The 22,914-nt window shown below is 43.7% G+C and overlaps 3 protein-coding genes across 7 annotated transcripts in view; 1 reads left to right on the forward strand and 2 right to left on the reverse strand.

Annotated features, from left to right (window-relative positions):
- LOC119851029 (probable acyl-CoA dehydrogenase 6) overlaps positions 1 to 2,336 on the reverse strand; it is a 145,797-nt gene extending 143,461 nt beyond the window's left edge. The window contains exon 1 of one of the 2 annotated variants that reach the window (XM_043509291.1): positions 1,710 to 2,336. In XM_043509291.1, coding sequence (XP_043365226.1) covers positions 1,710 to 1,895 — 186 coding nt within the window. In that variant the 5' untranslated portion in view covers positions 1,896 to 2,336. The remainder of the gene's footprint in view (positions 1 to 1,709) is intronic. The other variant, XM_038390188.2, reaches the window with a different exon arrangement.
- Positions 2,337 to 2,426: 90 nt separating this feature from the next.
- LOC119851030 (guanine nucleotide-binding protein G(I)/G(S)/G(O) subunit gamma-11) lies at positions 2,427 to 9,267 on the reverse strand. Of its 3 annotated transcripts, none has more exons than XM_043509294.1 (3): positions 9,023 to 9,267; positions 8,552 to 8,654; positions 2,427 to 2,888 (listed from the first exon to the last, which is right to left on the reverse strand). In XM_043509294.1, exons 2-3 carry the CDS (start codon positions 8,645 to 8,647, stop codon positions 2,763 to 2,765), a joined length of 222 nt encoding a protein of 73 aa, XP_043365229.1. In that variant the 5' UTR covers positions 8,648 to 8,654; positions 9,023 to 9,267; the 3' UTR covers positions 2,427 to 2,762. The 3 variants fall into 3 exon arrangements, with proteins under 3 accessions (XP_043365229.1, XP_038246117.1, XP_043365227.1); XM_038390189.2 differs by lacking the exon at positions 9,023 to 9,267 and adding an exon at positions 8,750 to 8,999 and having other exon boundaries at positions 8,552 to 8,650; XM_043509292.1 differs by lacking the exon at positions 9,023 to 9,267 and adding an exon at positions 8,750 to 8,994.
- A 6,101-nt stretch (positions 9,268 to 15,368) lies between these two features.
- On the forward strand, positions 15,369 to 22,348 carry TFPI2 (tissue factor pathway inhibitor 2). 2 transcript variants are annotated; one of them, XM_038390673.2, is made up of 5 exons: positions 15,369 to 15,734; positions 16,102 to 16,284; positions 17,378 to 17,557; positions 18,811 to 18,984; positions 21,416 to 22,348. In XM_038390673.2, exons 1-5 carry the CDS (start codon positions 15,641 to 15,643, stop codon positions 21,514 to 21,516), a joined length of 732 nt encoding a protein of 243 aa, XP_038246601.1. In that variant the 5' UTR covers positions 15,369 to 15,640; the 3' UTR covers positions 21,517 to 22,348. The 2 variants fall into 2 exon arrangements, with proteins under 2 accessions (XP_038246601.1, XP_038246602.1); XM_038390674.2 differs by having other exon boundaries at positions 15,406 to 15,734; positions 21,419 to 22,348.
- Positions 22,349 to 22,914: the final 566 nt, after the last annotated feature.

Consider the following 22,914-nt stretch of genomic DNA (forward strand, 5'->3'; position numbering starts at 1 on the left):
CATTATTTTTGTTACTGAGTCTGCCAAAAAACCCTACAAATATAAATTACAATGACCTGGATGTGAATCTGTGCATTTTTAATTTGTTTTCCTAAAGTTAATTAAGTATTTTAGGAAAAACTGTCAATGCAGTCACTAGTGAGAGTTGGTGGCCGCACTATGAGGCCATCAAAAAATTTGTTCGGAGAAGCCTTGGGCACAAGACCATGCTTCCTCTCTGTATTCAGGTATTTAATTTGTTTTAAGTTTTAGAGTTGCCAAGCATAATAGCTGGTGATATTTTCTATTAAATAAGAGACAAAGCCTAGTCCCTAAGCACATACACACTCCTACAGCCCCAGAACAAAGTGGAAATGGTGCAGTTCCCCGACACATGAAGAGACAAATGCAATAGTTCTGTAGCCTCTGTACACCACAAAACCTAGCTCTTCATGTGCCTCCCTGTGCGCTAGTGTGTGTGGAGAGGAGTATGTTGTCCAAGGAAGTTAGTGAATCTGTGACTTCTCAGGTACACAGGTCAAACCCCCCCATCTGCAGCCAGGATCTCTGCAAACCTAAGGCTGCGGGAGCAGCTACAGAATTACTCTGCTGTCACTTCACAGATTGGGGAGGGTTCCTCATCCAAGGTACAGACAATTTACTCTGGCTTTGTGCAGGATCCAGGGGTTCAGTCTAAGTGAATAATATTAACGTTTGGATTAACAAACTAATCAAGACATAGAAATCTTTCCTTTATGTGAATAGAAAATCAAGGCACAGCAGAATATACACAAGGAACACATATATATACAAAGCTCGAGGGAAGAGGCCTAACATTATTCATGTTTATCAACACATTAATTAAACATCCTTTAAACTAATGAGACAATAGTACATCTTGTTTGAGCATGAGAAGCATAAGTTGCAATTTTAAAATGAAAGAAAAATAAACATTGTGAATCAAGTGTCTTTCCCCCCACTGAACTAAGAAATAAAAGAAATTTGGAAAGGTTAAACTCATCTAGTAATGCACAAAATCCCAAGTGAAGTGAAATATCACCCACTGGCAGGAATCATAGCATAAGATGGACCCGTTTCACCTATACAGTGCAAAGGAACAGTGCCTGAGTTTCAGCCCTACATAATGCCTCCTCCCATCATGAACCCTTAACGATTATCACAGTTATGCCTTGGAGGTCATAGTGTAGAAAAAGTGGTTCAAGCTTCTACTTGTGATATGGGTATAGATATCAGGCTGTCAGGACCATGTGACTTGGCAATACACTCTTCTACACAGGTCATTAACCCTGGTTCTCAGCTCTGTACTCTAGTAGTAGTATTACTAGTAGTAATACTAGAATACTCTAGTATTCTCTGCAACCATACTTTTCATGGGCTGAATCTGCCTTCCCCGTCCTGGGCGAGGTCACCGCCAGGGCTCCCGAGCCATCAGGCGGCAGTCACGGCTGAGCACACTGCGCTGGCGCGCTTGGGAGACGCTGGCAGGGCGGCGAGGGGCATCGCACCGACACAGCTGGATCGGGGGTGGGCAGAGCCGGGGCACAGGGAGCGGGAAAGCAACTGCGGCCTCGCCCGGGTCTCAGCCCGAGGGCACCTGGGCCCGGGCACCGCAGGAGCAAAGCGAGCTCGGGCTGCGAAGTGCCAGGCTCCCTCGGGCCCGAGCGACGCGGGGACCCGCCCCCCAGCCGCGCCGCAGGGCAGGCTGGTACCTTCCGCAGAGACGCCCTCAAGGCGTAATGCTCCCGCGAGTACAGCAGGGGGGCTCCTTCCCCGGCGGCTCCGGGGCCGCGGCTCGAGCTGCCCGCGCGCAGCGGGGCCCGAGCGGGGCGGGACAGCCCAGGCCTCCACTGGCCCCACTCCCCGCGCGCCAGGAGGCCGCGCCAGCTCCGAGCCATGGCGGGGGCGGCACGGGACTGGAGGGAGCGACGCACATGCGCGGCAGCGGCAGCCGCTCCCCGCCCCGCGCCTGCCGCCAGGAGCGAGGCGGGGGCGCAGCCCGGAGTCCCCTGCCCTGCACCTGCTCGGCGCGTTCCTTGGCGGGCCCGGCGCGTGACCCTGTAGCTCGCAGGCTGCAGCCCTGAGCAAGCGCAGGCGGCTGCGGGGTCACACGCTGTTCCCGGGAAGCTTCCGCTGCTGCGAAAGGCGCTGCAGACAGCCCCCTGCCCGTGCGCCTGACTGCGAGGGGCCTCGGCCTGCTGCTCCGCTCGTTTGACTGTAGGGGTGACAGATTTTTCTCTTCCCTTTGTTCGGTTTAGTTCAATGAGACTTTTAAACCACTCGATTGTCCCGCCTTCACGTAGCCCCGAAGTAGTTCTTGTTCTAGGGGCTGGGTGGTTCAGGGGGTGCCACGCGCATCAGGCAACGAAATGCAAACGTTTGCTCACGTTCTTTGCATATCCTTATCTAAAGGACCACCAAAGCGTTGGTAGACGCAAGAGTTTTTATTAAAGCGAGCTAGTAAACGCAAGAGTCAAGAGAGAACACGCTAAACAGACACTACGCGCGAATGCCCATTAGTACAGTAAGCAAGTATCTGTCCCCTCTGGGGAACAATATTTAGAATACAATTGAGAATATTATCGAGTAGTGAGATATAATTAGATCATACACAATGATAAAGAGATAAACAAGAGTCTCATTCAAGGTGGTTGGTTTTAATCCATCGACAGTACTCCTTCAACAAGGACCCATGGAACTGAGGACAAACTAGTTATACACTAAAGGTACAATAATGTATGTTCCAATTGCAGGAAACTTTTCTTTCATGCAATGACGCAGCCTCCTTTCTCTTTAAAGGGATTCCTGTCTTCAGGAATACCCTTGACCAAAGGATCCTCTGCAGATCTTTCTTCAATGTAGTTCTTTATCTCTTCAGAACATTTGGACACCTTAAATAAAAGAAGAAGTAAGGTTCTGCTTTATACATAGCAATCCCATTTCCCAGTAGACTATAAAGACAACGTTCACTTCATAACATTCTTTTTCTCCTTCTCATATGTACGTTATATGTAAAGGACCTGAGGCTGCAAGTGCGCCACATGCGATCACTGAGCACTTCCAAAATCTGGCCCTAAATTTAAAAGAAAAACAAACATTTACTTGTGTTTATAATAATCTCTAACATTATTAAAACTGAAGGGATGTTAAAGGTCAAGTTTCTTTTCTTTTTATTCCCACGACTGTTTTGTAAAATGTATTTTTTTTCTTCTGAACCAGTCAATAAATGGTTTATTTGGTGAGCTGTTTGTTCCCCTCCCAAGCATGTGTTTCATATTTATTGGCAAAAGAAGTAAAGGTCATATTTTTCAAAAGTGACTAGTAAGTCTGGACGCATCAATACTTTGGTGTCCAACTTGAGATACCTTTTAGGAGCCTCTTTTTCAGAAAATACTGAGCGTTCTCCTTCTGAAAATCAGGCTTTTAAAAGTATCTCAAGTTGCACTCCAAAATCAATAGTCACCTTTGAAAATGTTGGCTAAGATGTATTTTTAAAAAAATCTGCAAGCAATAGCTTAATGTTGCATCACACATCCACATACGCTTCTGTGTGAAAACATACACTATATCATCGTAGGGATGATACACAGCCTAGTCCTGCAGATACTGTGCATAAAAAACCTCCGCTAATTAAAAAATAAAAAACTAAAACCTAATAATTTAATTAAATTAGGGTCACAAAAACTCATATTATTTCAATGGTACTCATATGCAATTGCTGCAGAATCAGTAGAATTTGAACCCAAACTCAATGTAACATTTCACATTTTTCCAAACAAATGCTTCAGTAGCCTTTTTTCTATTATAACAAAAACCAACAGCCAAGGTGCAGTCCTACAATAACAAACATGTTGAATGGAAGACAACAAATTCAACAAGGAAGCACATTTCACCTGTCGGTTACAAAGGTTTGTTATAAACAGCAGTTCGGATAACATCCTGAAAATTATGAAAAACACATTGACATTGTCCTTTCAAGCATACAGTGGTTCTCCAGTAGACACTTGTTTGTGGCAACACTTTGTAAGAGCAACCTCCCCTTATGAGCAACATTTCCCCTGGAAATGCTTTCCCGACTGTGAATTGTTGACACTCCTCATAACAACAACAGCCGCTTAGGAGCAACATAACAAAAGAGCACCATATACTCCTACTCATGAGCATCTACTGTAATATGCTATGTGATATTTTGTGACAAATTCAGAGCAAAGTAACGTGCTAACATGGGACTATAGTCTCCCTTCCTATTTAGAGAGCCACAGAAGGGGAGAAACTCCTAGAGCAGTGGTCCATGTCACCCGGAGGGGCTGCGGGCAGGCTTCAGGGGGTCTGCCAAGTAGGGCCAGCATTAGACTTGCCGGGGCCCAGGGCAGAAAGCTGAAGCCCCACCGCACTGGGCTGAAGCCCAGGGCCCTGAGCTCCGTCACCCGGGGAGGAAGCCGAAGCCTGAGTGATGTAGATTTGCAGGGTCCCTGTGGCACAAGAACATAAGAATGGCCTTACTGGGTTAGACTAAAGGTCCATCTAGCCCAGTATTCTGTCTTCCGACAATGGCCAATGCCTGATGCCCCAGAGGGAATGAACAGATCAGGTAATCCTCAAGTGAGCCATGCCCTGTTGCCCATTTCCAGTTTCTGGCAAACGGAGGCTAGGAACACCATCCCTGCCCATCCTGGCTAATAGCCATTGATGGACCTATCCTCCATTCATTTATCTAATTCTTTTTTGAACCATTTTGTAGCCTTGGCCTTCACAGCATCCTCTGGCAAAGAGTTCCATAGGCTGACTGTGTGTTGTGTAAAGAAAGACTTCCTTTTATTTTAAACCTGCTGCCTATTAATTTCATTTGATGACCCCCTAGTTCTTGTGTTATGAGAAGGAGTAAGTAACACTTCCTTATTTACTTTCTCAATACCAGTCATGATTTTATACACCTAAATCATATCCCCCCTTATTTGTCTCTTTTCCAAGCTGAAAAGTGGCCGTCTTATTAATCTCTCCTCATATGGAAGCCGTTCCATACCCCGAATCATTAATCTTAATCAATTGCCCTGCTTGCTACCCACTAATGCGGGCTCTGACTTTTGTATGCAGCAGAAAACCAGTTATTGTGGCACAGGGGGTCATGGAATTTTTATAGCATGCAGGGGAGAGGAGAGGCCTCAGAAAGAAAAAGGTTGAGAACCCCTGTCCTCGAGAAATGTCTATGTTCTGTGCTCTCCCAAGGGAGAGAGATTTGAAACCCTACAGAGAAGGCCGGGGTTCAGTCTCCAGACCCTATGGCAAGTCCCACAGATTCTGGAGATCCCCTTTGTTTATGTATCCCTCATTGTGCCTGATTGCCTCTTCCCTGGAGCAACATGGATTCACCTACAGAAGCAGCAACTTGTTCCTGATGCCTTAGATATCTGGAATGTTTGAGGACTGCATTCTGAATAGAGTTTCTTCTTCCCAGCTCTTCCCCCTCCCATTTCCAAGAGAGCTCTGCAGAGTCACAGTTAGGAGGAGTCCCCAGGAAGGGGCTTCTATTGTTTCTGGGAAGGGGAAAACTTGACACAGTGGCTATTCTTCCCATTTTTAATGGATTTGGGCACTTCCTCTGCCTCATTTACTGTGTTTTGCTCAAACAAACAAAACAAAACCTACCAAAATAAGACACTCCATAACACGTTTCTCTCACCAAAGGAAAGAGGATGAGGAAACAAGCAACAAATGATAGGTGCATAGTGACTACCGGAAGATGTTCAGCTATTATGATGATGAATATGGTATAAGAACTTATAGATAATAGAAACAGAAGTAGAATAGTCATGATAACAGAATCAATACATCTGGCCTACTTACAATAGAGAGATTCTAATGGACATAGCTGCTGGAAGTAGGGGGATGCTGCGGGTGCTGCACCTCTGGCTTGAAGTGGTTTTCATCATATACAGGGTTTACAGTTTGGTTCAACGATTCTCAGCACCCCCACTATACAAATTGTTCCAGCACCCCTGCCAATGGATTACGAAAAGTTAAGCCTTAGGCCATAAGAAAGAACCAAAGTTTGCCACTGGCCATTAAGTGTATCAAATAAGATCTAATTACCCATAACCTATGACTAAGTCACAGCAGGGAGGAACATAGGGCCAATGGTTAAAAACTTGAATCCCATCCTGCAAACTCTTATGCACATACTTAGCTTTACTACTGTGAGCAGATCCATTGATTTCAGATGGGACTATTCATGGTGGTAAAGCATGTGTGAAAGCACTTGCAGGATTGGGGGCTTAGTTTGTTTGGATCTTGAAGAGGAGGATTCTTTTGCTTATGAGAAAAATTTCTCTTGAGTATGAATCTGTATATTTTTATTCACCGAGGGAGATTATTTTAAAGGAAATTTCCTCACTACATCATGTCAAAATGCTGAATTTTTGCATTCGGTTGAAGTCAAGGGGACTTTGATCGGCATATTTGCTTATGCCCATGAGAGGAGTAGGGGATGTGGCTCACACAAAATTCTCATGTCAAATGGTGATTTATGCATATGGATAATAGGAAACGTAATTGACAGGAAATAAAAGACTGGAATGTATAACAATGCAACCTTAGCATCTATCAAGGTGAGGGACACTCTCTCTGCTGGCATGATGGAGATTCCCGACTATGCCTTCTCCTAAATTTCTCAGACTCTCAGCTTATTGACAATAATGTCCTTTCTTTTTAAATATGTTAGATTATGTGCATCCTATGGAGTGTTTTTTAGTCACTTCAATGTTTTTGAGGCAAGACTCAGATATTCTTATGCATTTATACACATTGCAAGGGGCTCTGGATCCTATTGGAGCTTCTTGGTTCTGTTGTAATATAAATAACTATAATCACTCTAATAAAAATCACTGACATCTATTTCATGGGCTAAAATATACCTCTGACATCAATATTTTGTTTCTGAGCAAAGTCCCTGAACCTGCAGGCTGTAACTTTATTCAGATGGATAGTCCCATTGACATTGTGTGAATAAAGTTATACAGCTGCTTAAGGAGATGCAGGATCAGGGATTAAATTCAGGGCCCCATCATGCTCCCACTGAAGTGAACAGGAGTTTTGTCAATGACTCCAATAGGAAAAGGAGCAGATCCGAAATCTAGGGATCAAGAATGTTCATCTCCAGAAAACGTGCATGGTAAAATACATCCCACCTTGTTGACTGCATATTACTTCACAAGGTGAATCACCAGAAACAACAACAACAAAAGACCTTTAACTTTTGAATCGGCCCTTATGGACCAGGGTTCTCCGACAACTGTTCTCTCTTGTCCTTCTGTGGACCACTTCACAATAGGGAGAGACTTTGGGGAATTCCTCCCAGGCTCCCAGGCCATTCTGGGTCTGGCCTGGTAGCCCTGCAAACCACCAGAAAGAACTCTGAAGACCAGAGTCTGAGAACCACTGGCTTGTACAGTTTTGTTTTAATTAACAAGGCTGTTCTGAATGATAGGACTTGGTTTCTAGGAGCCAGCAAAATCATTTTGTGTTCTAGAACATCTCCAAAATGTCTATTTCCGATCAAATTCAGTGGGGGCGAGGGGGAATCCCATGGTTGAGCTCACATATTCCAATGTTCAGCACACAGTGGATATTTTATCCACAGTTTAAAAGTCTGAATGGTCCCTTGTCTTTATTTCCTCTTTAGAGAGCAGTTTCAGCTGCCCTGTGCCAACTGCACCACACCCTCGCTGAGCCCTTGGGTTTTAGCAGCAGCGACTACCGAATTTAGCGCTAACACCCTATGATTAACTTGTTAATGTGTTTTCCTCCTTTTTTCTACAATTATAGAGACATGTCTCAGGCTGTGTCACTCACATTTAACCTCCACAAGTCTGGATCCTCCTTCCTATAGCTTTCAGAAGTTTTTAGCTCCGATTTCTGTGACGGAAGGTAGCAGGTACAGTCACCAGAAACTACACTACGTGGGGAGCGAGAAACTCCTCTAAAATCTCTTAAAGTTACTGCGCGTTAAGTATATTTTAAAAAGACACAAAGACATCAAGGCCCCAATGTCTGTTTCATCCCTTCAGTTGCTGAGACAGACTTCAATGCCCACCTCCAGCTTTCGCAAGAAGGGAGAGCTCGTGGGGGCTGAAATCCTTTCCCCGGTCTGAGATCGCGCTTATGCGCCTTTCCTCCCGTCAGTGAGCCATTGCGAGGAGGCGAAACTAAGCAGCTCATTTAACCGCGCAGGCATCTATCTGCAGGTCTCATTTCACTCCCCTAAAGAGGGTCAGCGCTTCAGTGGGGCGTGAAAACCCTTCCCCGCGCTGTGAGATGCACTGCGGCGCTCACCATTGAGAGGTTATGTTAGGCATTGTTGTGAACCTAAGGCTGAAAAGAAGCAGAGTAACTTCCAAACTGCCCCCCCCCCGCCCCCCAACCCCGGAGACTCGAGAGCTGAAGATCTTGTTCACGCCCCAGCCTGACCTCATCTCCAATCTGCCTCCCCGGGGCGATGGGGCTATTTCAGCCGCAGGCTCTCAGGGGGCTGGGGCGGGGGCAGCCTGGGGAAACTCACCGGTTGTCTTTCCAACTTCACTTCTTTCCGGAGCTGCTCAACTTCCATTTTCAGTTTATCCTTTTCGCTCAGATCCTCTATATTGATCGCCGGCATTTTCTAGTTGTAAAAAGGGGAGCGAGTTACCCTCTCGGAGGAGATGCTGGGACCCAGCGGTTCGCGAAAGAGCCCCCTCCCCACCCCGAGGGCATGACTTACTGTTGTCCCGGGCGAAATTGACCCGATTCTCTGAAGTAACAACTTCCTCTCCAATAAACTCCCTCATGCACCTTCCCCAGAGTGCTCCAGTCCAGCCAGCTACTGACACCCGCGACTCCTGGGTTTTAAATCAGCAGCATAAGCTTCCTAAACGGATCAAACCCAGCAGTTTGACCCCCACCCTGACGGAGAGGACGTTTACACTAGGCATTGCACACATGGGTACAACAACGCACAACGATTTACTTTTCCCTCCCCTTCCTCCATTCAAATCTTCAGTTCTCGCCTTTGCTGTACAAATAGGTATCAACTCTTTTATGTAAACTTGGCCGGCCAGTAACGGAGGGGGTTGGGGGGAAATCGGGTAACACTGATTAATCCATTTAAATCCCAGTGTATTTAATCTGGTATTAACACGGAGTTCGACTTAGGCGCAGTGTCACGGGTGTAATGCAGAGAACAAGGCGCGGAGAGAGGAGGGCTGGCTGTTCTGGGGAAGAGGATGTGTGTGCTGAAAACTTTCTCCACAAGGAAGAAGCCAGACATATTTAGAACACACATCCTTTGAGAGGAAGCAGATTTGCTAAGGAAATGTCCGGCCTTTTCGTGTGTCGAATTCATGGTGGTACCGAACGACAAGGCTGGGGGAGGAAAGCGGTGGCGGTTAAGACAGGCATATAGACTCATATAACAGTGTTGCAGCAAGAGTGATCTGGTTCGCAGAGCACAGTCTGGAAAAGGACCACGAAATTCCCCTTGGAATTGTTTCTTCCTTTTGTTAAATTAAAACACTCCGTAAACATTTGGAACTCCTGATTCATCTGACTTTCTTTTCTCTGCTGGAAAGGCGAATGGGAAAGGTTGGGTGGCCCAGTCCGCGGGGAGAGCTGTGTGATGTGACTCCAGTTAATGGAGTGCAATGCTTTTCAATCAACTCCCTCTCCTCCGCCCTTCTCCAGCTCTCTTTCTCTGTTTTCTCCCTTGTACAGCGACAGGTTTCAGAGTGGTTACAGAGTTAGTCTGTATCAGGAAACAACAACAAGAACAAAACCCCCCAAAACAAAAACAAAAAAAAACTAAAAGGAGGAGTACTGGTGGCACCTTAGAGACTAACAAATTTACTTGGGCATAAGCTTTCCTAGGTTTAAACCCACTTCGTCAGATGCATGCAGTGGAAAATACAGTAGGAAGATATATATACACAGAGAACATGAAAAAATGGGTGTTGCCATACCAACTGTAACGAAACTAATCAATTAAGGTGGGCTATTATCAGCAGCGGTGTATATATATCTTCCTACTGTATTTTCCACTGCATGCATCCGATGAAGTGGGTTTTAGCCCAGGAAAGCTTATGCCCAAATAAATGTGTTAGTCTCTAAGATGCCACAAGGACTCCTCCTTTTTCTCTTTCCTTTGTACTGCCATTCTCCCCTGTCCAAGCAAAGCATTTTGCATAAGCAGCACAATTGCTCAAACAAAAGGCAGGGGGACCCGATTCAATGCCTGCCTATTAAAAATATGTTGTTTGGAATATGGTTGTAGTCCTGGTGGTCCCAAGATATTAGAGTGGGGAGGTGGGTTTTTTAGTGATATATTTTATTGGACCACCTTTGCTGCTGAGAGAGACAAGCTTTAGAGCAGATCTCTGCTGCAGAGCTTGTCTCTCTCACAACAGAAGTTCCCCCAGTAAAAGATATTACCTCACCCACCTAGTCCCATTAAAAACACCACTTTATCACTGTAGCAAGCCACAACAAGCATAGGAGAGAAGCATCCCACATTCAGAAACAGCTTCCTTGTCTAATATGCATGCAGCTCCTTTGCCAGGTGTGGAAGAGGTTGGGAGCAGCCATGGGACAAGCTGCTGATTGAGGACATGGTGTTGCCCTACTTAAACCAATCAGAGTTCCAGTTTTGAAGGTAGCTCAGCCAGCCCAGTGCCAATCAGGGTCATGTCTGGAGATATGAGTGTGGCATGTGTAGATACACGGATAAGTGACACAAACTACAACATGGCCCTGTCTAGTTGCCATAGGGGCTGGATTCAGTATAGGGAGATGTGCTGGGATCCACAAACCCCACACTGGGGAACAAGGAGTAAAGGAATGTCTCTGGGCTCAGCCAGCCCCCTACCCCACACCTGCAGGAAATGCTCCAACTGGAGGAGGAGTTAAGAAGTAGGGGAGCAGCTCCTTAGGGGGCAGACCAGGGAAGACAGTAGATGTGTGACCTTCAGTGTCAGCTGAAGAGAGCTGAAAGAAAGGCAGAATCTCTCCCCATGACAACTGCCAAAGGGTCCCTCCATGAGGGAGGGGCAGAGCTGCTACAGAGATAACCTGAGAAGGAAGCATTTCTCTTTCCCTCTCAGGTGGACTCTGAGTTTTGTTAATCCCCCTTTACTTTGTTTGGACTACCCCAGCAGGGGATCTGATCTGCCCCAGGAGGGTGGGCCATGCTGCAAGAGGAGGCAGTTGCCACCCAGGAAGAGAACTTATATGCAGTTGCCAGAACATGCTGTGTACTGAGTGGTCAACCCTCATGCTGCCTAAACCCAGATGGTGACCCAGGAACTATCACAGGGGGGTGATAGGAAGTGGCCTGGGAAGGACAGCCTTAAGTCTCCCTGGCTGTCAGACCACTGATAGCCTTCAAAGAGCCCTGCGTCAGAGCTTGGTGGTGTGGGAGGGCTGAGGCTCCCTTACCAACAGCACCCTGCAAGGCATGGGCCTAAGCCCTGACCACTAGGAAATGCTACTCTACCAACCCACCCCTGAGTGAGGACTGTCGCAGAAGGGAAATTGTCTTCCCTCCCTCCTAACTTTCACCATTTCTTGCCTTCGCTTCCTATGTCTTCTCTTCAGAGTCTATGCTTTCTAGGGCATAAACTGTCTCAATGTGTTTGTTTAATGTCTAACACAATGGATCCTAGATCCTGATAGGGACCTCTGGCTACTACTGTACTATACTGTACTGGCTACTACTGTAATATAATAATAATTAATACACTCAGACAACCATGTCTCATTCCACTGAATAAGGCTGCATTACTGTATCCTTAGGATTACACATCTGACCATATAAGTGACCACATGGAACAAGGAGAGCTCAATACTGTGATGTCATGTTTGTTTCCTTTCACCTTCTCTCCACCCATACCAGCTATGCAACTCCCTTCAGCTTTTTAAAAAAAAAAAAATCCCTAAGATCCACCTTTTCCTCTTCAGTCCTGCTGCTGAAATGTTTTTTGAAGGCTTCAGTCTTCTCCTGCTTCAACCACTGCAACTTTCCCCTCTCTGGCCTAGTGATTTTTACCTTGCCCACCATCAGTCTCCCCAGAATGGAGCTGCTAAAGTACATCCCCTTTCTCATTGTTCATTCCCTTCTTTTCATCACCTACCTGTTGCTTTTGGAATCAACTTCAAGCTCCTGGTTTTCACTACTAAGCACTGTCTAGCACCACTTCTGCTGCCTGTATCTCAGTGCATCTATTTCCTTGTATCTGCACAGCCACACTTTGTACCTTGCAAAGTTTCTGCTTACTTACCTTAGTATCTACCTTTTAGAGTCACAGGTAAAAAACAAGTGTGCATTAGGGTAATGTTGGTAGAGGACTTAGTGAACAATTTTGTAGCATCTTCTCTTTATGGGTATGTCAGAGGTGACTCCTATTCAGGAAAGATATGGTTCTTGCCACTCTATCTCTAAAAATGACTCCAATAATGGAGGCAAATCTTACTCACTTTATGCATATGACTAGTTCTATTGACGTCATAAGAACGGCCGTACTGGGTCAGACCAAAGGTCCATCTAGCCCAGTATCCTGTCTACTGACAGTGGCCAATGCCAGGTGCCCCAGATGGAACCAACAGAATAGGTACTCATCAAGTGATCCATTCCCAGCTTCTGGCAAACAGAGGCTAGGGACACCATCACTGTCCATCCTGGCTAATAGCCATTGATGGACCTAGCCTCCATGGATTTATCTAGTTCTTTTTTGAACCCTCTTATAGTCTTGGCCTTCACAATATCATCTGGCAAAGAGTTCCACGGGCTGACTGTGGGTTGTGTGAAGAAATACTTCCTTTTGTTTGTTTTAAACCTGCTGCCTATTAATTTCATTTGGTGACCCCGAGTTCTTGTGTTATGAGGAGTAAATAACACTTCCTAATACTCAATGGAATAACATAAAAAAGCAAGATTTCAGTGTCCCCAACTGTGCACGTTATCACATAATACCCTAAGGCAAAGACCCATTTGTATGGTGATTTTATTAGTCTCTTCTTTCTTACTAAGAACAGCTCTACATTTTAAATCTATTGTCTTGTTGAACTGAAAGCATAGTTGACTAAATATTGCACCGCACTGTAAAAATGATATACAGGTTTAAATTAAACAATGGTTTATGTGTGCGTGTGATGGTGGAAGTGAGTGCATTAATTCTGCTGTTTGTTTAAAATATTCGATTTTTTTTTCAATTCTAACCAAATATGACGCATCCTAAAGAACATCAGTCTAGTCACATTTAACTCAGTTGAGACTTTGTTAATATTAGAAAAATGACATTTTGAGTTTGCAAGAAATGGAAACGGTATGTTTGCACTTCAGGGAACCAAGTTTCATTATATCTGATGCTACTAATAACTCTAACTAAAACCCAGGACATCTATTATTAACTGTCACAATAACAGGATTACTAAACGTGACAGCTGTGTCCTTGTGGTAACATCTCAGGTTGTATTTAGGTAGTTTGGTCTGTGTCACTAAACCATTCATTTATCCCTTAGCAATCTGATTATAAATATGTGTGCGTGCGTAGATAGATATAAAAGCTAAAGGATATATTTTAAAGAAAGAATACAGATGGATGATAGAAATACAGGAAAGAAGTATAGGGAGAAAGAGAGCTCTACAAACTGGGTGCTTTGTGGGTCAATATGAACAACACTAGGTGAGTTTTCTTTTCTTCTTTGCTTTTCCCCCTTTCTGGAAAATTTCCTGTATTAGCTTTAGTTTGCGTATCCCCCGCTGCAGAAAAGTTGATTATTAGAATACATCAAAGGTACCCCTTTTTAATTATTTGTATATTTTTATTTATACATACTGTAGGTGTACATGACATTTGGCAAATATATAAAAATGGCAAATCCTTGTTGCTCCAAGGATCTAGACATCTAAGGGAGACACAGCCTAGTCAGGATGACAATAAGAGGGAGGGAGGACATCAGAGGAAGATCAGGGGATAGCGTTATTTTTATCTAAGATTTTCTTCTTCTTCTTCTCTCAACTAATGTATTCAATCTGGAGAAAATGTTAGTTAATGAAAGGTCTGTATGTGATGGTATACTTTAAACATAAAAAAGCTCTGCCAGACAATTGAGCTAATCCTCTGCCAGGACAGGATGGACACCCTTGACGTAGATTTCTATATGTTAGAGAATATACTTTAATTCAAAGATGTAACTGGGTATATGTGCAAGTGGTTAAAAGTTCTCGGCTGCCTCCTTTTTAAATTAAAAATTATTCACCGAGTACGACTCCAATGGGTTACCTTTTTTTTCTTGCAAAGTCCATTGAAAGGTTGCAGTGAAATACAGAGGCAACAGCCCCATAATATTAGACAGTTCCCCTAAATTGTCAACTTCATTGTAATTTGCGTAGATTATTATAAAGCCAGAAGGGACCATTGTGCTTATCAAATTTGACCTTTGCACAACACAGGCCATAGGACTTCCCTATATTGAGTCCTGTTTGAACAAAAGCATGACTTTTAGAAAAATGTTCATTCTTCATTTTAAAAATTGCAGTGATGGAGAATCCAGCACGACCCTTAAATTGTTCCAAGGGTCAATTGCCCTCACTGTTTTGGGTTTTTGTTAAGCACCTTATTTCTAGTCTTAATTTGTCAAGCTTCAATTTCTAGCCATTGGCTCCTAAATCTTTGTCTGCCACATGGAAGGGTCTTCGATTATCAAAGTTCTGTTCCCTGTGTTAGGTACTTATAGTCTGTGTTCAAGTCCTGCCCTCCTTCCCCCCAACTTTTTTTTTATATAACCTACAGTCGCCATGCATCAGCTTTTCCAGCAGCCACTCATTTCCCTATTTGTAAGCTTGTACTCAACTTTTCCTTTCGTAAAAAACGGGGCTGCCACAAACTCTTCCATTTGAACGAAAGTGAACTCTTATTGCTAACACTAAGTACAGTCACCACAAATAGCACTTTAATGGGATATGTGGCTTTAGCATCATCAAAGGAAACAATGACGTGAGGATGCACCCAGCAGCTGAAAAGGCAAGGTGAGAAAGGAGGGGTCACTTATCCTTTGATATGACCGTGATCAGCACGACAGGGCAAATCGGAAACCTGCCTTCTCCCCAGCAGGGGTTTGCCGGGCAGATTATTGGTATTAATACCCGATTTGTGATGGGTCCGCACAGGTGCCAACGGGGCAATCTTGCCTGCCAGCCCCGCGGAGGAAGGGTAAAGGCAGGACTCCCTGATGCGCGACTCTTGGCTCGCTCGAGCAGAGTTTACCGTTGCTCTATTGTGCCCTCCCCGCCCGCACTTTCCCTCCTCCAGCTCGACAGGCCGCCCCCGGGGGAGCAAACGGGCCTTTCCCGGAGTTACTCGCTGGGAACTGCCCATGGCCCAGTGGCGCCCGGCTGCGGAGCCCGCAGGACGCGCTCCCAAGCGGTGGGAATCGCCGCCCGGCTCCATCGGCGTGACTCGGGCAGCGCGCCGCGCCCTGCGGCCCCGGGGGAGGGGATCTGGGCGGATATAAGGGCCGGAGAGATGGGGCCGGGGAGGACAAGCGCCGGCTCGCTCTGCAGATCGGCTGCCCTGCGGCAGGCGCGCCTCGGCCCCGGCCCGCGTCCCCGTCCCTGCAGGCGATGAGCTCGCCCGCCAGCCTCCGGAGCTGCTTAGCTCTGGGCTCGCTGCTGCTTCTGCTGGGACAGGGCCCGGGCGCCCGCCAGGCGCGAGCAGGTAACAGCCGAGCCCGGCCCGGCGAGCTGCGGGAGGGGGTTGGGCTCAGCGCGGCTTTCCCGGGTGCCTTTGGTCCTCGTGCAAACGACGGTGGCTCTCTCCATCCCGGTTTTGTCCGGGGACGCTTCTAGCGCTGGCTCCACGCTCTGTCTCTCCCGCCGCAAAGCCCCCGAGAGTTTTATATGCAGCGTGCTGGGGGCTGAGACCACCCTGCGCTTCCTCCGGCCCTGTCCGCTTCTCCCAGCGCCTCGCTCCCCTTCCCTCTCCTCGCGCTGCTCCGGCTGAAAGCCGGCCACGTGGAAACTGCCCTGGCCCGTCGCCTCTCGCCCCGGTGACTCACCCCGAAAGCGCTTGTCTCTCTGTACAGCCCCAAATCAAGAGGTCTGCCTGCTGCCCCCGGAGGAAGGCCCCTGCCGGGCTCTCATCCCCAGATGGTACTACGACAGGTACACTCAGACATGCCAGGAGTTCAGTTACGGGGGCTGCCAGGGCAATGCCAACAACTTCAGAAGCTTGGAACGCTGTGAGAAAAGCTGCTGGATGATCCGGAGTAAGTCCTCTCTCTCCCCCTTTAGTTACACACAGGGGTCCTCACCCCAGCATTGGCTTGGGCATCCTGGGACATCTCGGTTATCCTGCGCTGTTGGTTAACAGTTCGCTGCCCAGGTTTGCATTAAGCGAGACAGACTACTGATCGCTTCTTCTAGGCCCCGGCACACCAGGAGAGCCACTTAGTCCTTCTGGTGTGCATGCTTTCTCTAAAAGTAGACGTGGGAGCCTATTCGCTCAGAAAGCTCCATCTTGTTGTTTTTCACGAATATGTCTATGCCTCTTTTGCAGGGTTGCCCTACTAAAACTTTTACTACGCCCTGCCGTCCCCCATGCCTGGTGTGGGTACTCATTACCCAGTCTAAAAGCATCCTTGAACTTCTAGGGAAGGTTGCATTCCATCAACATTTGCTGCTTCATCAATTGAAGGCCTAGACCCCAGGTTCTATTTTTAAAAAGCATTTCCTTCCAGCTCCATAACTTAATAAAAGTTGTAGCTTGCATATGTATGCTTATCACTTGAGCTGAAATGATACCTTCGCTGGTAGCTCTCAGGTGTCAGTAGATGCCGTCACAAATCTCCACACCAAGAAGCTTCTGGGAGCAGGTGAAGGTTTCCTTACTCAGTGGATTTTGCCAACTGTTTTTTTTCTCTCTTCCGGATTTAGCATTTTGCCAGTGACAGCTGTAACAGTAGCAGCACTGGTAATAGTAGGGTTGATCCTGCAACCCTAGCTAGGATAAAACTCCCACTGAATCGAGGCTTCTTAGGGCTTTGTTGGCTAAACCAATAAAATCACTCCGCTGAGGAAAGGACTAAGAGGAAGGATGTATATGCCTGGCTTCTTTTTGGAGCGCATCATAGTCTATCCCTAATGTTTTTAAGAAATCCATTATGTATGAAAACTCCATCTAACTCACTAAATGCTCAGTCTAGTGCTGTATTTTAACAATCAATTATCATATATCTCTTAAGCATATCGGCAGAAGTTAAATGAGTTCAGAAGTATCTTTGCCAGTGGAAAGCATGTCAGACAAGACGTAATAAAGTTTAGCCTAACTGTGCATTGATGTTTAAATGCTCTTTATTCTAGATGTGCCCAAAATATGCAGGTTGGAGGCTGCTCCAGGACCTTGTAGAGGTTATCTAAAAAGATATTTCTTCAACCTGAGTTCAATGAAGTGTGAGAAATTTATCTATGGTGGATGCTATGGAAATGATAACAACTTCAGAGATGAAGATTCTTGTGTGGACTACTGTTTGCCTGAGAAAAGTAATGATTACTCCAACGTTCTACTAAAATAACTTCTTTTTAAATGTGCTCTCAATAAAAAAGATGGCGTTTATCAATACTAAAGTTATTTTTCTTTTTACCTCTGAAGACTCCTTAAAGTAAGCTTTGCCTCTACTGTTTCAAGTCTGATATTTGCTCATTGCTATAAAGTGTTTTTGAGCATGTCATGTGCATGTCAATTTTGACTACACACTTTCAGGGATCATCAACCTCCACTGCCTGTTATGTAAAGGACAAAACCACCGATCTAAAAATATTATATTACAACCCGAATCCTGCCCAACAATTACACCCACACAATCCCTTGACTTCTGAGGGATTGTAGAGGTGTAATTGAGGGCAAAATTTGGTTGTGTGTGCCCATGTTGCCGCAGTTTAGTATAACACAGTGGTTGCTGGGCTTTAGGAGGATGACGCCTGAAGCTTAGGGACAGAGTGCCTTCTCAAAATTAAAGACCTGAGAGAGACTGCCAGGTTATTTGCTTTTGGCACTCATTTGATCTCAGAAGGCAAAGAACTTTTATATGGAGTTGTGACTCTTTGTTGCCTCATTTTCAAAGAGAAAGATAGCTACTGTCACCAGATAACTCTATCTAAGCTTTGTAGAAGAACTCCAAATATATACCAGATGCATACAACTATCATTAAATGAATAAGCAGCCATCACAACATGCATCATGACATCTTCATTAGTTTTGGTTTATGGCAGAATTGGCAACATTTTCATGGGTGAAAAGTAACTAGTTTCGTTTCTTTTGCACATTTAAAGAATGGGCAAATAGCAACAGTAAAAATGACAATTCTGATAAGAAAAAAACTAACCCGTTTCTTTTAAATACAGTGGTGTTTTTTTTTTAATACAAGCTATTTAGTTAGTTGTACTTTTCAAATCATTGAATAGATTAAGGGCAAAGCTATGCCTTCCTTACTCACAGAAGAAGTAAGAAAGCAGCATGTGGCTCCAAATTATTCATATTTATTAGCTACACAGCACTGTCTACAATGAACTGCTGAATCTCACATGCAGTGTGATTGTGTGAGGGCTCTTTATATGGTATCTGAGATGTGTATATGGTTTACTCATGGGGATGTAAGGAGCCTGTCCTACTAAATCAATGGTAATCACAATAATTTCAATTGGTGCAAGATTGCCCCAAATTTTGATGGAAATACAACAAATCAGAGCTACTGAATATTACAGTAATTTCTTTCTCTCTCCTCTCTTTTTTAAGCTGGCCCCTTATTATGCTATAGCCCAAAAGATGAAGGATTGTGTTCATCTTCTGTGACCCGTTATTACTACAACTCAAAAAGCCAATCATGTGAAGAGTTCAGCTATACAGGTTGTGGTGGAAATGCCAATAACTTTGTTAGCAAAAAAGATTGTTATAGTATCTGCAAGAAAGGTAAGATTTTTTTTATTTTTACTATTTAAAATGTACACATTAATTAGCATTTGTACAAAGCTCTTCATCCTCAGTGCACTTTACAAACATTTCATCCCCAAGCGTTTGGGGTCAGTATTATCACCAATGTGCAGCTGGTAAAACTGACGCAGGGGGCCATATCCTGCTTTCCTTAGAAGAATAGTCCCCTAGAAGTCAATGAGACTAATAACTTGAGTAAGGTAAGTAGGAGATGAAACCTAAATGGTTAAATAAGAATATAATATAAGAACGGCCATACTGGGTCAGATCAAAGGTCCATCTAGCCCAGTATCTTTTCTTCTGACAGTGGTTAATGCAAGGTGCCCCAGAGAGAATGAACAGAACAGGTAATCATCAAGTGATCCATCCCCTGTCGCCCATTCCCAGCTTCTGGCATAGGTCACAAAAAGATTGAAACTTGTAAGAACACTAACCGACCTCTCTCCTGGACATTTTAACGAGAAAATTGTGTTCATACATGTTATCCCTGGTTTTAATACTTCCCATTTTGCTTCATTAATTTTATATGTAAATCTTGCAGAGCTGCAAATAGAAAAGCACCATACTAAAGTAGCATTATATTATATGCTGACCCTAAAGTGTTCACCAACTGGAACTTCTTTCAACAATCAGTTCAGATATTGACAGGCTATATTCTACCATTGATATCAATGGGAAGGTCTAAAGATGGAGCTAGGGTTTACATGGGTCATTATTTGTTTGTTGAAAACAAAAGTAAACTCTAAGGTGACTTTTGTAACTGTTTAGAACACTTAATACCAATAGGACTGTTTATGCAACATGTAGCTTGTGCCGTCAAGGACTCAATATTAGGAAATGTGGGAGGTAATGATCTGATCTTATAAGCATCATGGAGTGAAATTTAGGCCTCATTCAAATCAATGGTAGTTTTGCCATTGATTTCAATGGGATTAGGTTTTCACCCCTAGAATAGTGAAGTAAAGATGAAGTAAGTAGGACTACATATTGTGGTAAACATTCTTCACGGTAGTATGTGCAGGATTGGACCCCAAGGCTGACAATGCAACATGATATGGTCTTTAATCATATGATATGGTTATCTGATACAAGTGTTTATCTAAACTGTATTTTATTATTATGCAAAATAGCATGACCACAAGGTAAGACAGCATCACGATGCAGATGTACAAAAAGACAGGGATAAGGTTGAACATTCAGCTTTAACTTTTACACTTTGAGAGCTCATCGGCACCTGCCATGTTGCATTAATTATGTAGGTTTCTTTTTAAAAAGTGTGTGTGTGTGAGGAGGGGAGGAATAAAGAAATATCATGAGTTCTGTAACACACAGGCACTAGTTGGCAAAGCTCAAGAGAAGCAAACCAGCCTCTTCAGCAAACTGTACTTTAAGTAGACACTGGCCAGCTGAAGGGGATTGAGGTCAGTTTGTACTCCAGTGCATGTATGCATTTCCATACCTTTGTAGTGTACAGACTGGGAGAGTGCTATTATGGGCAACTTTTAAGCAGCTTAAGCACATTCTTCTCCCCCAGGCAACTCTTCTGCCACCTTGTTGTTGTGTCAAAAGTTGTGGTGACTACTTTTTTTTCCTTTGAATAAATATATATTTGTTCTTCAAATTGATCAATCACTTTAGGACACTTAAGCAGTGTAAAGAAAAAGCATCTAATTAATTTCAATGATAACCCTCCCCTAAAAACTGAGGATTTGGGAGGGAAGCAATGGAGCTGAGGACTGGCCTTTGGGCATATGGATGCAAATTAAAACGAAGCACTAGGCAAAGTCTCTCGATCACTTTTGAAAAGTGCACATTTCCCAAGCCCTGCTCACATATGCACTGAAAAGGCATGATCCAAAGCCCACTGAAGTCAATGGAAAAAACCCTAATGGGATTTGGGTCTGGCCTTTCTTGTGCTCTGAATTAACAAAAATAACATGGCCGTACATAGTCAGTATGCAGTTTTCAAATGCTTTGAACTTGATATGAAATCAAAACCATTTTTTTTTAACTTGGCAAAAGCAGCAGTTAACTTTTAAACTTTGGCTCTGTTTGCTTGATTGCTGTTCAAAGAAATGTGGTTAGAAAAAAATATTGTAGTGGGGAAAATGTATCTTTTTTTTTTTTTTTTTGATATAACTTAAAAATGGCTGGAGAGATTTTGTTAGTTTTTCCATACTGATTCTTAAGAACAGTCAAGGAAAATTTCTGCCTCAAAGGTGAATGTTTAGGAAAGGTTAGAACGTGCGTAAACAGGGAGATATAATGGAAAATGGTCTGCAACCTCAGTTACAGCTGTTGCGAAGCAATCAGTGTGAGTGTTCTAATCAACAGGATGGAAGAAACAAGTGAGGAATGACGACACCCTGTCAACCTAGTTTTCCTAACTCCACTTCTTTCATTTTCTTAGCAGGGAGTAAGAAACCAAATATCAAGAAGCCAAGAAATAAACTTCCCAAGACTACAAGAAAACTAGAGAAAAAATCTAATCAATCTAACTTAATGTTTTAAATCTGAAGAGCCCATCAGTTCTGTCTGAGAACTACTCTTTTTGAACATTTTTTTTACATTAGAAGCAGCTATTATTTGTAATGTGAATTGACTTGTTTGGATCTCTGCAACACTGTTTTTGCTTAAAATAACAAATATTTCAATTTCCATGTTTTTCCTGAGAAATATTGCTACTGTTTTTGGGAAATGATTTAACTGTCACAATCCTGTGAAGCTTGAAGTACCCTTCATCTGTTTGTTTAACTAAGGTGTACATCAGGCTAGAGCCCTACGCTTAATTTTTTTAGCATTATTTGTTTACTAAACTGAACATCAGCAGAGCCTTCCAAGACTGTATACAAATATCTATAATACTTCTCTTGCATATCCTTTTGTCATTATTATTGCCAGTCTATCCCTTAAAGGGAGCCATGTTTAAATAGAAGAATCAAAATAGTGGTAATTATATTAATGTGGCAAAGGAGATTAGAGCCTGGTTCAATTAAAAAAAAAATCCAACTTCTGTGAAAGAAAACCTTGATTTTTTTCAAGTCTTTCCTAGCTTTGGTAATATGCAAAATAATATAAGCTCAAACCTGGGTCTTCCTGCAAAAGGAAATTGGGCATGGGGTCTCTTGGACAACTTCTTGTTTTAACAGAAGGCAATTAATAAACTACATAAGTATTTGAAATGAAGATGTAGTAACTGCATTCCACCTCCCACCCCAATATCTGGTATTGCTGTAAAACTCAAGGTCAGATCCTAAACTGGAATATTTTTGTTGACTTCAATGGAGCTAAACCAGTTTACTCCAGATAATGATCTGGTCCTTAATATTTACAAGAGAGGCTGTTGAGCATTGAAAAATGGGAGCTTCAGTAACATCTCCCGTTGTCCCTGTTTTGGGTCACTTTTGTAATACTCGTGGTAGTGTGTTGACAGACATGCTAATATGCAGTCTTTTGTGTATTGTTTGTTTTTACAAGATCCATGTATGAATTATGATTTTTTTCCAGTTATAATTGATTCGTATTGGAAATTCATTATTAATAAAAATGTTTTTTAAAAAACAGAAAGCTGTTTTTGTCTTAATGCTATTAAGTATCCCTATGTAGATCTATAAATGTGTGTAAATACATGTGTGTAGCCAAACTAAATGAGTCAAACATGACTTGAGGGTTTAATCTGTTAAATCATCTATTTTTATTGAGATTTCTATGTGAACAAGGCCTGCAGATTACATCAGTCATTCATTCCCTATAGTTTGTGTATCTCAGCAGGCCATAAGGGGTTGCTTTGAAATGATGGTTGGATAAGTTCAATATCTGTTTGGTAGGTCTCTTGTCTGATGTTGCCCTACGTCTGGATCTTTTCAGAAAACAACCTGCTTGGGCATACCCAATGATGTCTCAGACATC

The sequence above is a fragment of the Dermochelys coriacea genome, chromosome 2 (genome assembly GCF_009764565.3).
Source record: "Dermochelys coriacea isolate rDerCor1 chromosome 2, rDerCor1.pri.v4, whole genome shotgun sequence".
In the NCBI taxonomy this organism is placed as follows: Eukaryota; Metazoa; Chordata; order Testudines; family Dermochelyidae; genus Dermochelys; species Dermochelys coriacea.